This window comes from Budorcas taxicolor, chromosome 19 (assembly GCF_023091745.1).
Source record: "Budorcas taxicolor isolate Tak-1 chromosome 19, Takin1.1, whole genome shotgun sequence".
In the NCBI taxonomy this organism is placed as follows: Eukaryota; Metazoa; Chordata; class Mammalia; order Artiodactyla; family Bovidae; genus Budorcas; species Budorcas taxicolor.
In genome coordinates, this window is record NC_068928.1 from 32,920,245 (window position 1) to 32,937,866 (window position 17,622).

General features: G+C 56.6%; 1 protein-coding gene across 1 annotated transcript in view; it reads left to right on the forward strand.

Annotated features, from left to right (window-relative positions):
- The first annotated feature begins 3,700 nt into the window (after nt 1-3,700).
- LRRC75A (leucine rich repeat containing 75A) overlaps nt 3,701-17,622 on the forward strand; it is a 32,932-nt gene continuing 19,010 nt past the window's right edge. The window contains exon 1 of the mRNA XM_052658602.1: nt 3,701-3,952. Coding sequence (XP_052514562.1) covers nt 3,701-3,952 — 252 coding nt within the window. The remainder of the gene's footprint in view (nt 3,953-17,622) is intronic.

Below are 17,622 nucleotides of genomic sequence, written 5' to 3' on the forward strand. Positions count from 1 at the left end.
CACGGTCGTAGTCACAGGGTATTGCAGTCACATGGACGATGGCGCGGGAGGCATTGAGGAAAGGCTTCCTCAGGGAGGGGACACCCAAACCAAGTCTTGAGGGACACCCAGTATCTGTTAAGGAGGTGAAGGAAGACACTGCAGTGTGTGCAAAGGCACAGGAGACAGCATCTCGGGACGGGAGTGAGTAACACCGGGTGATGACAGCGTCGCACGTGGGGGCAGCAATGCATGCTGAGTAGTCTTTTGTTTTGTTTTAATTTTTTTAATTTTTGTTTTTGTTTTTTAATTTTTTAAATTTAAACTGGGTCTCTGTTGCTGCATGAGGGCTCTCTGATTGCAACAAGTGAGGGCTGCTCTTCATCTTGGTGCACGGGCTTCTCACTGTGGTGGATTCTCTTGCTACAGCGTGGGCTCAGTAGTTGTGGCGCACTCGCTTAGTTGCTTTGCGGTATGTGGCATCTTTCCAGACCAGGATCGAACCCATGTCTTTTGCATTGGCAGGTGGATTCTTATCCACTGCGCCACCCGGGAAGCCCCATGTTGAGTAGTTTGGACAGAAAGGGATATAAGTCACTGAATCCTCTGTGTGTGAATGTGTGTGTGTGTGTGTGTGGTGTGTAACTTTCCCCTTTAGTTAGAAAGAAGTTAAAAGAAGGCTGTTGTGATGTAATGACTGGGGTGAAAACGACAACAATGTGTGTCCAGCAAGGATCCATGTTTCAAGTCACATTCGTAGCTGGGCTTTCAGGTCAGACAGGTGAATCCCTGCCTGGCCCTTCACTAACATGTCCCAGAGTCCATATGCTCAGCTGTGAACTCAGGGCAGAAGTGAGACTGACCTCACAGCTGTTTAAAAGGATGAAAGTGCACCGTACCAGACAGTGCGAGATGGAGCCCGCAGTGAACACGCACAAACGAGCGCCACCCCCTGCGCATTTTCACCAGGACTCACCACACGCAGGTGCTCCGATATTCGGAGTGCACCGCGGCTCCAGTTTCCGGCTGCTCACAGGAAGCAGAGCCCGCGGAGGGCAGGTTGGGGAGGCCTGGAAGAGAGATGTGCTTGTTTGTGGAGTGTGAAGCGCCCGCTGGCAGAAGAGAGACTCCTTCCCATCTCACCCTGTGTGCCAAGAAGCCAGAATCCCTAGCCACCTTACACCCGGATCACTTCTCAGCGCTGTGTTTGTTCCCTCCAGGCTTGCTCACTGCTTCCGAGATAACCGGTAGATTCCCCAGCCAGGTATCCTCCACCCTTGGTGATGTAAACCCGCGACAGGTGCAGCATCCCAGTGGGACTCGGAGGCCAGGGGAGCCGATGCAGATATGCTGATGTTCACACTACGTGTGCCTGAGTAGAAAGCCGTACATTTCTGATACAGGAGTGTCACGTCTTCCATTGGCATCCGAGGAGCAGTGACAGGTTAACTTATCAGCTTGTGAGTTGGAAAGCAAGACCTAGAGTCATCAGTGTGTGCTTGTCTCGTGAAGCCATGAGGATAAATAACATTGCCAAGGCAGAGGTCTGTGCCTGCACCCAGGTGGCTGCGACGAGGAAAGGACTCAGCTAACACAGGAAGCCCCCAGAGGGCGTCCCTGGAGGAGAGCAGTATCCCCATAGGCCAAGGGAGTGCAGTTTTCTTCGAAACAGAGTAGGGAACAGGATCAGTTGCTGCTTAAGAGTCAAGGAAGACTGAATGTGGCCACTGAATTTAGCAACTGGGTCACTGGCAAGAGACAGTGTGTGAGGAATGAATGGACGTAAATACTAGGCATTTCCAAGAAACTTGGCTCGAAAGGAAAGAAAAGAGATGGGGCCTTGGTAACGGAGAGATGGGAGCAAATACAAGTTTCCTTTCTAAACAGATGGAAGAGGGCTTCCTTGGTGGCTCAGTGCTAAAGAATCCACCTGCCAGTGCAGGAGACACGGTTCCATCCCCGAGCTGGGAAGATCCCACATGCCGCGGAGCAACCAAGCCCATGCGGGAGCTGGAGTACCGCAGCTAGAGAGTAGACCCCACTCTCAGGATCGCCTGGGCCACTTCCACCAAGAGGGTGTTGTCCCAGCCCCACACCCTCCAGCCAGTCAACGTGCCAACTCCGGGTGCAGTGTGCCTCCAGGTGGGGGGAGCCCACCATCCCTGGGAAGGGGCCAGGTCAGCAGGTTTCCTGGTGGCCACCTTGCCTGTGATCCTGCAGGTTAGAGATAAGAGGCACCGAAGTGTCTCCCAGCCAGGGTCCTCTGGAGATGCCGACACACAAAGGGTGAGGATTAATTTGGAAGATGTCACCCAGCCCTGTGAAACCAGCCTTCAGGAAGACTGAATGCTCTCTGCCAGCAGAGCTGGGCATTCGGGAGCCGGACATCCAAAGGGAAGAGCAAGCCAGTGAGGGCCACACAGGGCCATCCTCCAGGGACTGGGGGTTGACACAGCAGTCAGTCACAGAGTAGGACACGTGTATCCTTCCGGAGTTTCTGACACCACCACCCCTATCTTTACTCTCCCAATTCGTGGCACAGTGTTCTCATCCCACAGAGAAGAGCCCTGCCGGATGCTCCAGGCTCAGGACCCAGCTCTCCTGCCCCACAGGAGCACCCAGGCCCTGGGTCAGAGGCAAGAGACATGACTGCTGCTCCTCCTGCAGCCCCAACCTGGGACCAGGGCAGTCACCCCAGGTCTCTGGTGGTCAGGCTGGGGAAGGTCCCCAGGTGCCTGGGCCTTCTCTCTGGCTGGGCTGCCCTGGGCGTTCCAAGCACCGTCTGAGCCAGGGGGTGAGCTGGTGCACTAAGGACAGGAGGGTTGGTCTGGCCAGGTGGGGGGTGGGGTGGGAGGTAAATGGGGACAGTAGGGACATGCAGTCGGGCCTACTTGCAGCCATGCTCCTGCTGCTTTGCATGGGATATACCCCCAGGACCCTTCTCCGGAGGTGTGCTAGCAAAAACGAGAAAAGGACTCTTCTTTGTCCTGGATGGTCCAGCTCTTTTGAGACTGGACTGTTGCAGGCTACGGAGTCGTCCTAACACAGCCTTGCACCTGGTTTCTGCACCACCACCGGCCCTCACTGGCCGAGTCTCAAAGGAGTGTCCATCAGAATCAGCCAAGAGGCTAAAAATGCAGATCGCCAGGCCCCACGGCGGAGATTCTCACTGAGCGGGTCTGGGGCGAGACTGGGAGTCGGCGTTCTCAACAAGCCCTCAGACGACTTGGGCGCGGATGCTCCGCAACGCCCACTTTGAGAAACCCGACTCTGGGGCTGAGACTCCAGCCCCGCTCCGCCTCGATTCTCCAAACTTTCAGCATGTCGCCGGGCGCATGTCCCCCCGCCCCGCTCCGTGGGTCTCATCCACGCGCGATCGTGTAGCATCTGGGAAACGTGGTGAGGACCGGGAGGGGGCGCAGGGCGGGCGAGCGGAGCCAAGGGGCGGCGAGGCGAGGAGGGGCGCGCCGGGCCCGGAGGCGCGCGTTGGCGGGGCCGGGGGCGGAGCGGCCGGGCCGGGGCGGGGCCGGCGGGCGGCGAGCGCCGGGGGAGCGCGCCCAGGGAGCGCGGAGGAGGAGCGCGGCCGGCGCCCCCGCCCGCCCTCCCGCCCGCGCGCAACAGTTCCCCCAAAGTTGCGCCCGGGAGGCGCGCGCCGGGCGGCCGAGGGGCGGGCGGACGGCGGCGGGGACGCGGAGAGCGCGGCGGCGGCGGCGGCGGCAGCATGGGCACCCGGCAGACCAAGGGCAGCCTGGCGGAGCGAGCCGGCCCCGGCGCGGCGCCGGGCCCCCGGCGCGAGCGGCCCGACTTCTGGGCGTCGCTGCTGCTGCGCGCCGGGGACAAGGCGGGGCGCGCGGGCGCGGGCGCGGGGCTGCCCCCCTACCACCGGCGCGTCGGCATGGTCCAGGAGCTGCTGCGGATGTTGCGCCAGGGCCGGCGGGAGGAGGCGGGGACGCTGCTGCAGCACCTGCGCCAGGTGAGCGCCGGGAGGGGCCGCGGGGGCGCCCCGCCCCTGCCCAGGAGGCCCCGGGGCGCCAGGGGCACCGCCCGGGCCCCTGCTCGCGGGGACCGGGCCCGGTCTAGCCGCAGGTGCCTCGGCGCTGCCCCTGAATTTGAGGCCTCGGGGCAGGGCGGAGGAAGGCTGCCCGGAGAGGCCCGGCCGAGGGGGACCTGTTGGAATAACGTCCTCGTTTCTCTCCTCCGCAGGCAGAGGAGGAGGCTGGCCCGGGGCGGTGGGCGGCGGGGGACGCCTGCCTGAGCCAAGGTGCTTCTCTTACCCCCTACCCACTGGCAGTCTCTCCCATCAAGGGTCCTCAAGGAATGCGCAGTTGTCAGCTTCCCCAGGGGGAGTCCAAGGGCACAGCTCTGGGACTGGTGAGATTCCAGCCCCCAGGGGCTTCGCTCGCCGGGAGGCACCCTAGGTGAGAGGGGGTTCAGGTGGGAGACAGGTCTTCTCTCCCCTGACTAACTTTGACTGGAGCTTAGCCTGGAGCCAAGCGGTGGGGTGGGGGAGCTGGCCCGGTTCCCGTGGGACCGGCTGGCCGCAGAGCCTTCCAAGGCTGCCTGCGCCCTGCCCTCAGCCTGATCCCCCTGGTTAGGCACTGCCTTGGCACCTCTGGAGGGTCCCCTCTGCTTTGGGTCTCCCTGGGGCCGTTCCTGTCCACTTCTCTTGGGCTTGTTTTCCTTCTTCACTTTTTCATCCCTTCTGTGGATTCTGTCCAGTGGGAGAGAGGCAGGAAGGCGCCCCTCCTGCATCCCTAGGGTTTGTCCTGGCCGACCTTTGCGGGGGAGCTGAGTCCAAGCCCCATATTCTGGCTCAGTGGTGGAGTCTACTGGGGATGGCGAAGGGGCTCTGAGGTGGCCTGTCTGAAGTTCTCCCATCACTGTTGAAAGAGGCGGTCAGAGAGCCTTCCTGGGGGAAGCTTCAGAAATCAATCAGACCCTCATCCCTCCTGGAGTCTGTAGCACCCCCCCTACCCCACTAGGTATCTGGTGTGTGGTCACCCTGGAGTGTGTGTTCCCAAGGTGTGTGCACACAGGGAGAGGGAGCCAGAGGCCTGGGGGCTTGGGAAGCCTGGGGTTTCTGCTCTCCCCTCCACTTTCCCAAATAGCATCCAGAAGGCTACCTGAGATGCTGCTGTTTCCCCAGGTGCCATCTCTGAACTGAATCTTCAGAGAAAGATGACAATTCACACTTAGTAACTTTTTAGTGGTGTGTGTTTCTTTGTCTTTCAAGAGCTGAAAGCCAGGTTATGGCCTCTGTGGAAACTGTTTTGCTTTCTATCAGAATAATGGGTTTTCCAGACCATCATATCCATTTGCAACCAGACGGTGAGATGCTTTCTCTGATTGTATGCTGTCTCCCGGCACCGGGGTGGGTGCTGCAGAGGGTATAGGACCATGGAGGGGCTGACAGTGGGGGTTGAGGCAAGCCCTCCTGGGGCTGAAAAAGCAGAGTGCAGCCCCTGTTCTCGAGGGCCAGTCAGGGCCAGTCATTCGGGTGGGGCCTGCAAGATGAGTGTGATTCCACATCCTGGAGAACCTGAGCTTCCCCCTGGTTTTTGGAGAGTAGACACATCCCTGTGTCCCCCACAGGCTTCCCTGATGGCTCAGACAGTAAAGAATCCGCCTGCAATGCGGGAGACCTGGGTTTCATCCCTGGGTCGGGAAGATCCCCTGGAGAAGGGAATGGCTACCCACTCCAGTATTCTTGCCTGGAGGATCCCATGGACAGAGGCCTCAGTCCATGGAGTCACAGAGACAGACACGACTGAGCAACTAATACTGTCTGTGTCACCCACAGCGTCCGGAGACAGGGAGCATTTCCTAACAGATGGTGGCTCGTTGGTGTCCTGACACTCTTCTGTCCTGACACAGTGGCACAGCTGATAAGGGTCGGAGGAGGTCAGCCAGGCTTCCCCTTTGCTGCAAAAACAGCAGAATAACTTGCCCTCCTGCTCCAGGCACGTCCTGGGCTCTCGTGACCTCTGGTTGAGGCCTGTGGGCTCTGCAGAGCCGGCAACGGGCCTGCCTAAGATGCAGATCAGGGCCCTCCAGGGAGTGGCTGGGAGACCTGGGCAGCATAGGACGGGAGCCCCAATGTCCAAATGTCCGTGGGAAGCAAGAGGTGGTTTTCTAGGACCCTGAGGCTGTTTGGAGGGATGAGGAGCTGCATCTGTGCTGTGCACAGAAGTGGCTCTTTCCCCCAAATCTTGTTTTCCTTTCCAGTTTCCTCCTCTAGGCCGGGGGTGGTGATGTTCAGAAAGCGAATGAGCAGTCACTGAGAGACAGGAAACACCCAGAGCTCCCTAGGGTCGGACCAGCAGGGGCGCATCAGTAACAGGAGGTGGAGGTGGGTGTGCGGAGCTCAGGGTTCGGTCATGCTGGGACACTGTTCCTGCCCCGCAGAGCACAAGGGTGGGCATCGGTGAACAGGTGAACAGGCAGAGGGAATGGGAGCCCAGACGGTCACGGTCACGGTCATCCTCACCTTCTCCTGTGTTTGTCCATGTGTGTGGCTGCCCAGAGCCCCGTGGGAAGGGGCTGGAGGTTGTCCTGGTCTCTATGGGCCGTGAGCTCTTTGGAGCCCTGAACGATCTCTCCACACTCTTCCCAGAACAATGTGCCAACATTCACAGTCCTGCAAGAATGTTGGAGGGTTCACAGACCCCAGGTTCAAAATATACCCCTGTCTGGGACCTCTCCTTCCCAACCTGTGTGACTTGTGACAGGCTCAAGATATGGAAACGGGCCTGGGGACCATGTGTGACAGTCGTAGTGGGCTGAAGGACTGTGGCTGCTGGTGCCTCTGCTTCTGAATCTAGGAGTCTCTCTGGTCTTAGATTTTGGGGGGGAGTTTCCTGACTGGAGACTCTCCAGCCTGTCCCTGCATGTCCCTTGCCTGAGCAGTATGGGGAGGCCTCGTTGGTGTTTAGGATGCTGAGCTGTGCAGTGGGGAGGGAAGCAGGCTGGCAGGAAGCTGCCTGCTGAGGGAAGGAGCCAAGGGGAGTCCCCTTCCCTTGAGGAGCCCTGCCATCTTGAGAAGAGCCTGGGGCCTAGGGTCAGCTCGGGCAGCTTGCATTCCGGTCCTCAGTCTGCTCCCACTTGGGACCCAGCCGATAACCTATGAGTTGTGTTCCTTGTTTCCCTGAGGGTATCTAAGGTACTGAGCAGAGCAGATGCTACAACTGTGTGAGATTGCGTCGGCTCTGCAAACCTAAACCCGTTCTCACGGCAACAACGGCAAGGAACAAGAGAATTTGCTTGGGGTCTGGCCGGGCTGCTGGCAGGGTCTCGGTCACCTTTCTTAGGCTGGGCCCAGGAGGTTTTAGATTCTGTCTGCCTGACTAGGGCTCAGTCTGGGCCAGAACTCACTGAAAGTTCAGAAGTAGTGTGGGGCAGTGCTCAGGGAGCTGGGGGGTGAAAGAAGCTAATTGTGGATGAAAGAGGCTGCTCCGCTCCCCTCCCCCAGACCTCCCTCTTCTCCAGGTGTCACTTCCTAAGTCTTCAGCTCACACCTGCAATCTTCAAGATGCCCTGGGAAGAAAGACCCATTAGTTGTGGAGAGAGGGCGAGTGCCAGCCCATGTAGGAGGCGGGGGTCATCTCTTGGGTACAGGGATTGCTCTGAGTCCCCGGGTCCCAGACTTGGTCGTCTCCCAGCCTCATGGAGCACCAGAGTAGGGGCTCAGTTCCCCCAGCACACACCAACCTGAAGTGACCCATCTCCCAGTTTTTCCGTAAAGAGGATCTGATTGGGTTGGTTTATATGGTTCAGCCTTGTTGGGCAGGGCAGTTCTAGGGTCAGCCTGATGGTGTGGCTCAGGCCACGTGACCAGGGTGACTGGGCTGGCCTCACGCTATGCCTGGGAACACAAGCCACCCCCGCAATGCAGAAAAGAGCCCTCAGGAACCTAGGGTGCTGGCTGCCCCAGGGGTCTGGATAAGTCTGCCTGGGAACCCAGAGGCTTGGCAGAAAGATGAGCAAGAGGTTGCCTTTTTCATCTGACAACCCCCAGAACAAGCAGGGAGTTCCCCACCCTTAGCCTTGATCTTCTCCACCTGGGATGCACGTCCTCATTTCCATGGAATGCTCCTTACGTTTCCAAGGCCACCCTCCTGGGCCACGTCAGCCCACGGACTCTGAGATTCAGTTGCCGGTTAGGCTGTATGGATTTAATCGTCCGTATGTACGTCATTTTCCCCACTGTCCATTTTGTTAGACTAAGTCCCACACTTCCTGAGAGTGGAGACCCCCACCACCACCTCTGTCCCTGGCAGGCGGTTAACACCGCTAGGTTGTGGCGAGCTGCAGTAAGTCGTGCGCCAGGGACACGCTGTCTTGGTGTGTCCCCAGCAAGCCCTTGGGTCCGGGCTGTGTACCCTGGGGCTTATTTGCCAGCCCTGTGGGTGCAGTCGAGAGATCTGGCGAGTTTGCTTTCATTTGGTTGGATTCCCGGGAGCCCTGTCCACAGGACTTGGCTGTTCTTGGCAGCCCGCCAGGCAGTGGTGTTCTTGGAGAGAGGAGTGGCATGGTGCCCGGCCTCCATGGGCACCGCAGGGACCCCATGGCAGGTGCCGTCTGGGGCCTCTGCTGAGGTGGCAGCAGGGAGCGGAGCCTGGCTGGAGGGCCCGGCCTCCACACTCCTTGTGCTGAATCATGTTGATTCCATCCGCAGAGAGAAAGCTTCCTCCCTCTCTAAGCCCTGCTGCTCTCTAGCCAGGCTGGGCATTTCCAGTGATGCCGAGGCAGGGGGAGCCCCAGGCCAGGGCCTGCTCTGCTGGTTTCCAAGGCCAGGGATGCGGCCACCTCTGTGTGGCTAGGAGTGACACCAGGGCCTGAGGCTGGGCCAGCTGTCCTGACTGCAGGTCTGGTGGGGAGAGACCTCCTTCGGGCTCCCCTGCACCTGCCAAAACACTCCCCCCAACCTCCTGCAGGCAGAAGCCACCTCCATGAGAGTTATCCAGGTGACTCAGGTCTTGGTCTGGCTTCCCCATCAGGATGCTCAAGGGATGGGGTCCACATCCGAGGAGATTCCCTCCCCAAAGTGGGGGTCTCAGCCTGCCATCCACCTCCCTCCCCTGGCCCGCCAGCTGTGTCCTATCCACTTTCATTAGGAGAAACAGGGGTTGGGGTGGGGGCAGTGGTCAAAAATGGCAGGCTCCATCGCTGCCCCTGGAAGTGGCTGTCCTGATGAGCACAGTGACCTTGGCCAGCCAGGCAGGGGTAGGGGCTGGCCTTCATGGTGCCTGGCTCTCCTCCCCACCCCACTCGCTGGCCCAAGCGGCGCCCACGTGGCTCTCTGGGAGCATTTCCCAGCCTTCTTCTTTTTTTTTTTTTTCAACTTTTATTAGCTCAGACTCCTGGCTGCTGCAGCCATATGGAGTTCTGCCGACGGCTGCTGTTCAGGCGATGTGGCATTTCGATGTTTCTAACTTCATCTTCACCAGTATAGACAAGGAAGGCAGGCAGGAGTGGAGAAGGACAGTGTTCACCTGCAGAGTAGCCTCACGTCGGGCCTGAGGGCCATGCCCCCAGCCACGGCTGCCCCTGCCCAAGCTGTCCTCTGCGTCCCAGCTTTTCTCGGCCTCTCCCGCTCCCCCTCCCACCGTCTCTTCTCTGTGTCTCTCCCTTTCCCTGGGTGAGAAGCAGACTTTGCATCTCTGTTGTTCAGCTCATCTTGGTCAGCTTCCCAGGGCTGCCCCCACCCTCTAGCCTTCATAGCAGGAAGGCAGCCGGGGACCGTGAGAACAGGAAGGAGTGGGGGTCATTTCGTTGTCTAGTCTGGTAGGGGCCAGCGCCTTGAGTGGGGGAAGCTCTAGGGACATCCCTCCTGCCCATGCCCTGCTTCCCGGTCCATAAAGCATTTTCTCCTGTTTATTTAGCTCTTTAAATAGTCCTATGAGGTCAACAGGATCTCACTTAAAGTAAGAAACGGTAGGTTTTCTTTATTAAAAAAAACAGTGCATCATCATTGTTTTGAACAATGCTGCTTTTGAACTGTGGTGCTGGAGAAGTCTCTTGAGAGTCCCTTGGGCTGCAGGGAGATCCAACCAGTCAATCCTATAGGACATCAACCCTGAGTATTCACTGGAAGGACCAATGCTGAAGCTGAAACTCCAATACTTTGGCCACCTGATGTGAAGAGCTAACCCATTGGCAAAGACCCTGATGCTGGGGAAGATTGAAGACAGGAGGAAAAGGGGACGACAGAGGATGAGACGGTTGGATGGCATCATCGACTCAATGGACATGAGTCCAACTCCCAGCAAACTCTGGGAGTTGGTGAAGGACAGGGAAGCCTGGAGTGCTGCAGTCCACGGGGTCACAAAGTCAGACACGACTGAGCAACTGAACAAGACTGTTGTTCAAAAATGAGAAAATACAGATGAGCCAAAATAAGACCTCGAAGAGATCCGTCTGTTGTACAGTCCGGTGTCTGCCCCTCCAGGCACTGCTCTAGGCCCTGGGAGGCAGGAGAAACCGGAGTAAAATTGTTCCCCCACCTCATGGACAGATTATGAGGATCAGGAAGCCAGCATGTGCTCAACAGGGCCTTGAAAAAGGGCTCCAAGTTCTGGCAGCCTTCTCTGGGGACCGGGGACCCTTGGCCCTGGCCCCAGCACAGCCCCTTTCCCTTCTCTGGCCAGCACAGTGAGAGGCTGTGTGGCTGAGGAACCACTGAGGTTCCTGACCACCTCACAGCTTCTACCAGGCTCCTGTGGCATCAGGATGGACCCGTTCATTCACACGTGAGCCAGAGTCCCTGTCATGCTCTGATGTCACTCCCTTGTCCCCAGTTTGTGCAAGAGCTAGGACTGATCCCCACATACGGGCACAAACCTCTCCTCCCTCAGGGCTCCCAAACGGACCAGCTCCCAGGTGGGGCTTTGTCTCTCCTGCCCTGACAGCCCCTCCCAGTGGCCCTGGTGCTCAGGCCTGAGCCTCTCCTGCCCACACCTCCGTCTCATGGCCTTGGCCCCCATCTGTCCCCCAGCACATTCTGCAAGTGGCACTGTTTCATTCATTCATTTGTAGTTGACCGTGCTGGGTCTCGGTTGCTGCATGGCCTCTTCTCTAGCTGCGCAGAATGGGGCTACTCTCTAGTTGCAGCGCTTGGGGTTCTCACTGCGGTGGCTTCTCTTGTTGCAGAGCACGGGCTCCAGGGCATGAGGGCTTCACTAGGTGCCACTCCCGGGCTCCAGAGCACAGGCTCAGTAGTTGTGGTGCACGGGCTTAGTTGCTCTGTGACATATGGGATCTTCCCAAGTCAGGGATCAAACCCACATCTCCTGCATTGGCAGACGGATTCTCTACCACTGAGCCACCCGGGAAGACCTAACTGGTACTTTTTTCAGTGGCTTATTTGTTAAAATAAGATGTCGAGATGGTGGTGGCCAAGATGAATTAATATTGGAGGAAGAGGAGAGCAGAACCCAGCTTGAAGAGAGAGTGGTCCCTATAAGGGGCATGTTTCATGAGCTCACTGCCCCTCCATGGAGCGTGGCCAAACCCCTGCTCCTGGCAGCCAAGGACTGGAGGTGTGAAGGCCATTCAGTGAGAAGTGCAGACGGCCCAAGGATGCCTCATCCCCTCAGTTGCTCCCAGGGAGACCTAAGGCCACCCCAGGCCCACACAGCCCCTTTGTGAGAAGTAGGAGACACCTGTCTGGTTGGGTGAGACACAGTCAAAGCTTGGCAAGTTCAACCCCATCCAGACACCCTTGTGCAGTGCACACCCTGCACAGCTGTACTTAGCCACCTTGGTGAAGGCATGCAGAAGTTCAGTCTTTATCAGCTGAAGCCAGTCAGGAGGCTCAGCCCTTCTCCCTTGTGGCCCCTTGGGCACAGCCTTCCCATGTCACCTGAAGCAGGCAGCAGTGCAGTGCCAGCCAGAATGGGATGATTTCTGCCTCTGAGCCAGACAATTGTCCCCTTCCTCCTCAAATGGGAAGCTGAAGCAATTGGGCACCTTCTTCCAGCCCAACACTCCCACCTCTCCCAGAGGCAAAGACACCTTCAGTGAGTCTGGAGTCAGGCCCATAGGACTTAGGAGCACAGGGACCTTCAAGACGCCTTCCTTGCTAAACTCCCATCATCTCCAATCCCCACCCATGTCCTGGGGACCCAGGAATTCCCCTCCAGCTTCCCAGACTGTTTATATCCCTGTCTCTGTGGAAAAGGAAATGGCAACCTACTCCAGTATTCTTTCCTGGAGAATCCCCTGGACAGAGGAGCCTGGCAGGCTGCAGTCCATGGGGTCACAAAGAGTCAGACACAACTGAAGTGACTTAGCATGCACGCATTCTGGATGCTCCCCATTTCCTGTAAATAGCCTCCATCCACCTCTCCCTTCAGTTGAGTTTTCCTGGAATGAGCCTGTCTTCTGGACTTCCTGTCATTCCCAGTTGCAGACCTCATCCCCATTTTCTCCTAGAGTTGTGGAGTTTTGGGGTAAAAACTCCCACAGGGTTTCCAAGCAGCTGCCAGCCTAGAGACCATCAGGAGGGGAAGGTTCTCGGAGATGGAAACACACAGAAGGTTCCAATTTACCCGTTGTGAGAATTCTCACCTCTCCATAAATCACCTGCTGGCTAAGAATCGGCCTGGTCAGGCACGGGGAGCTTGATAAAGGTATTTGTGCTGTGACGTGTCTCAGTGGGAGGATGGTCCATGAGCTAGGGCTCAGACGTGGGGGCACTCTGAGGGGCACGGGGCTCTGGGAGGTGGGGGAAGGCCTGGAATAGGAGAATGGGCAGTGGGGTGGAATTAGAGAAACAACTTACTTTTGGAAAACTGGTGGCAGCTGGCCAGGAAACCCAGAGGAGCAGGGGCAGCTGGCTGGGGACTCGAGAGCAGGTGTGTCGCACGTGGGCCCTGCTCTGGAGGGAGTCTGTCCACTGAGGAGAACCTGTGGGCAGAATCCAGGGACACTGGGATGGGAGAGAGCCTGAGACCCTGGCAGGAAGCTCTGGGCCTTCATGGGCCTGTTGCTTGGGCCCTTTCACTCCACCCACCTCCACCTGCACCGCCGCCCTCCCAGAGTCCCTGGAAAATGAGGACAAACTCCGTGACTCCCGGAGACGGGCAGAGCCGCTCCCTCCCCAGGGACACTGCCCTCGCCCTGCAGTCTCTGGGACTCACCGATACCTCTCGGTGCTGCTAGTTGTGGCCCCAGGTTCTTCCACCTGTGGGGCAGTGAGGCCCCAAGGAGGAGTGGGGTGGGGAAGAGTCCGCTGGCCAGAGCTCCTTCCCTGGTCCATTCCTGCCCTCCCCACTGCCCAGAGAAAAGGCCTTGGGGAAATGGGCAGGGCTCACCCTCAGCCAGCAGCCTGGGGGACCTTTTCCTCCTCTCCCTGCACTTACCCACCAGCCCCACACCTGGGTGTGAGCTGAATTCGAGCTGGACTTCCCATCCCGTGCGACTCATCTCTGCTTACCCAGGTTCTTGGAGGTTGTGCCCAGGGCCTTGCCTCTGACCTAGAGATTGAAAGTGGTAAAGACCCTTTGGGTTCCCTGGTGACCTAGTGGTTAGGACTTGGGGCCTTCACTGTGAAGACCTGGGTTCAACCCCTGGTTGGGGAACCGTCTCACATGCCAAAATAAAAAATAAAGTAAAGTGGTAAAGACTCTCAGTGTGCGGAGGCGGTTGATTTTATGTGCCTTCTTGGTGAGGTCATGGTACCCAGTTTCTGGTGAAATGTGAGTCTAGATGTTACTGCAAAGGTATTTTTTAGATGATATTAGCATTAAATCAGGCTTTCCTGGTGGCTCAGATGGTAGAGAATCTGCCTGCAGTTTAGGAGACCCAGGTTGGATCCCTGGGTCGGGAAGATCCCCTGGAGAAGGGAATGGCTCCTCACTCCAGTATCCTTGCCTGGAGAATCCCGTGGACAGAGGAGCCTGGTGGGCTACAGTCCATGGGGTCACAGAGAGTAGGGCAAACTGAGTGACTAACACGCAGCAGCAGCGTTAAATCAGTCAACCTTGAGTAAAGCAGGCGGCCTTCCACAGTGTGGGTGGGCCTTGTCCGATCGGTTGAAGACCTTGCGAGGAAAGGCTGGGGGCAGGGGTGCTGAGTTTAGGCTGGGGGAGGTGGCGGCAGCAGCTCTTCCTGGGGTCCCAGCCTGCCGTCCAGCTCTCAGATCAGTCAGATCCCACGGTCACTGTTCCTTACACCTCGCTCCCTCCTCTCCCTCTTATCCACTCACACCCTATCAATTCTGTTTCTCTGGACGACCTTTACTTACATATGTGCTCCAAGGGCTGGCAGCCGTGGGAGGTGGAGTAAGAAATCCCAGGGCCCACCCCGCCCCCGTCTCTGCCACTCGCTCACAGCCCTCAGATCCTTGACTTCTCACCCTGAGAAACAGGCTGTCCCCATGAGGTGTGTCCTGCTTGGAAAGCAGGTTGTCAGGGAGCCAGACAGAAGGAGCCTGGAAGTCACCCCCCCACACACACACCTCTGTCACCTACATTTCCCTCCACAATGGACCAAACCTTTCATTTAAAATGGACAACATTAACCACAAGAGAGACAAATGGGCTTAAGTGCGCTTCAGAAGGCTTCAGCGACAGATTATTTCTTAAGTAGAGATCTGGAGGCTGCAGGATGGATGACAGAGTGCTGAGAATCCGTGGAGTGGAGGAGCCGGTAGACCTCAGGGACCCGCTGGCCCCAGTCTTCCTGTAGAATCCCAGACCCACAAGATGCGGGGCTGGTTGGGACTGGAAAGGAAGACTGGGGAGTATAATAGTGGGAATGCCACCAACCTTCAGAGTCATAAAGCACAGTAGCTGAAAGGTCCGATGGGGGGAATGCAGTGCTCTTTGCTGAATTTCTTCTTTGGGTTCCAAACCCTGGTCATCCAGGCCTCTTCTGCTGGTCTCTCCCACTTTCTGGGAAGAAAGAGCTGATGACAAGCTCACTTGTAGCTGGGGATGCTGTCGTGCAGCGGGACAGGAGGGTGCCCAGGGCCACACTGACCTAGGGGTTAACTCAAGCATGGGCCTGGGGGCTCCTATCACTCCCCAGCAGAGCCTGGGTGGACCCATGACCACAGAGAGCAGAGCAGACCCCCTCAGGCCTACTGGGCCTGCAGCTGATTTTATGATTTTCTGAAGAGAAAGCGTCCTTTTGTTATTTATTTGTTGCTACTGCTGCTTCTTGGATTTTAATTGAATTACACTTGGCAGCGGTCAGACATGTGTTTCCAGAGGCCTGCTTTGTGCAAAGGGTGTCTGTTTTAAAGACTTCAAAGTTAAAACACAAACAGCACGCAGCCATGAAGCCACCCTGCTGCATCCTGGCAGGGAGAGCAGACCCGCGGGCACTTGTCATGGTTGAGGAGGGGCGCCTGCCCGCCTTCAGACCCCGCAGGACCAGTGGTCATGGGAGCACAGGAGTCACCAGCCACGCCTGGGGGATGAGAACGGGCTCTGCGATGGGACCAGAGCCCATCCTTGCCCCTCAGCCAGGTGGGCCAGCAGGCAGGGGGCAGTGGTGACTGGGTCCTGCGGGGGCGGGGGTGGGGGGGCCTGCCACCAGGGCCTGCGAGTATCTCCTGGGCTCCAGCTCCTCCCCTGCACCCGGCAGGAGTGGCCTTGCCAGCAAGCAGGCCAACACTGGCGCGTTTCCTTCAAGGAGAGGCCAGGGTGGAGGTTGCTTTCGTGACTTTTGCTTTGCTGTTTGCTGTTTTCAAAGTCTGGGTGTGTGGGCGTGGGCGTGGGCACTCAATGCCTCTTTCCCCAGGGATACAAGGACAAGGATAGCTGCCTACCAACCGACTTCAGCCTCGTTGTTGTGTCCCTGGGAGGTTTACAGGGTCCTTGGGGCTTTTTTGTGCAGATACCACATGCTCCGCACACACACACATTAATATATACACACATACAAACTATACACACACACAAACACCCCATTTACATATACACACCCATCCATACACATATACACACATGTACATACACATTTGCCCTACACACATATATATACACACACATACACACAGTGCTCATGGGTGCTTGATTTTCTCAGTTATAATTCAATATATTGAACTGAAAAACTTTAAAGCCTACCATTTCCCTAACATTTTAAGTTTAATCTACAAATGCCATTATTCTGTTTATGAATCTAGTAGATTTCAGTGGTCACATTTAAGGGTAGGAGGTTTATAACATCGTTAACTAAATTTATTTAGATATCTTAGTGATCTTACAAATTTAATATGTCCAGTTTTCCTAAGTTTGTAAATAGCCATCCTAAAAAGCAGGACTTTCCCAAGCTCCTAAGAAGTTCTTAAAATGTAACATATTAAGCTTATAAATAGGGTGGATATGAAGTTCTGTTAAACATTTCAAAACTGTCACAGACTTGGCCAAATCCTCCCTCAGTGGGCTGCTTAAAATCATAAGCCCAACCTCAGTTACTCACTCACCCCTTTCAAATTGGAGCACAGGTCTCATTTGTTAGGTTCTCTGACTTACCTGACTCTCTGTGTGTGGGCGCTAAGTCCGTTCAGTTGTGTCTTTGCGATCCCATGGACTGTAGCCCACCAGGTTCCTCTGTCCATGGGGTTCTCCAGGCAAGAATACCGGAGTGGGTTGCCGTGCCCTCCCTGGGGGCATCTTCCCGACCCAGGGATTGAACCGGAGTCTCTTAAATCTCCTGCTTTGGCAGGCAGTTTCTATGGGAAGCCCACTTGATCCTCTAAAAGGTTACAAATGTGTGAGATGCCAGATTGACACATTTCTGAGTGTATCTGAGCTGCTTCACTCCCATAGGTCCTGGTTGATTCAACCCCATCTGAGTTAAGGACACTGTCAAGGGAACAGGGGAGTCACAGGCCCAGTGCCACCTCCAGGGGGGTGGTCTCCAGGGTCCTCCAGTTTCCTTTCTGCAGTCCTCCACCTCCACCTCCCACCCCCAAACTCTTCCTCCTCCAACTCCCCCATCCGGGTGGCTTCCTGTCTGGGTTGGGTTCTGTCTGTCTTTGCTCCTCTCATGGTCCTTCCCAGTGCTTTCCTCCCTCTAGGCCCCACCTCTTCAGCTTCCTCCTGGATGTCTCCTGGACGGCACACACTGTACACCCTTGGCTCCAGGATGTTGCATCCAAGGCCACACTAATGACGACTCCCAGGGAGCCAGAAGGGAGAGAGTGTCCTTAGAGAGCCTTCCCTCCTGGTACAGAAATCCTGCCACTACTGAGCTAAGAGATCTCTCTGCTTCTTACATACCTCCAGGGCCTGTGAACTCATCACTTGATTTTTTTTAATTGTAGTAAAGCATAGATGACATAAAACTTCCTTTAACCAACATTGAGGTGTATAGTTCAGTGACACGAAGCACATCCACATTGTCATGCAACCATCCACCTCCAGAACTCTTCGTTTTCCCAAACTACAACTCTGTCCACATTAAACACCAACTCTGCACCACCTCCCCCAGCCCCTGGCAGCCTCCATCCTACTTCCTGTTTCTATGGATTCAGCTGCTCCAGGGACCTCATATGAGTGGAATAATACAGTCTGAGCCCTTCTGTGATTGGCTTACTTCATTTAGCATAATGTCCTCAAGGGTCATTCTGTTGGAGCGTGTGTCAGAATGTGTTTTTCCTAACAGTTTTATTTATTTAATTATTTTTGGCTA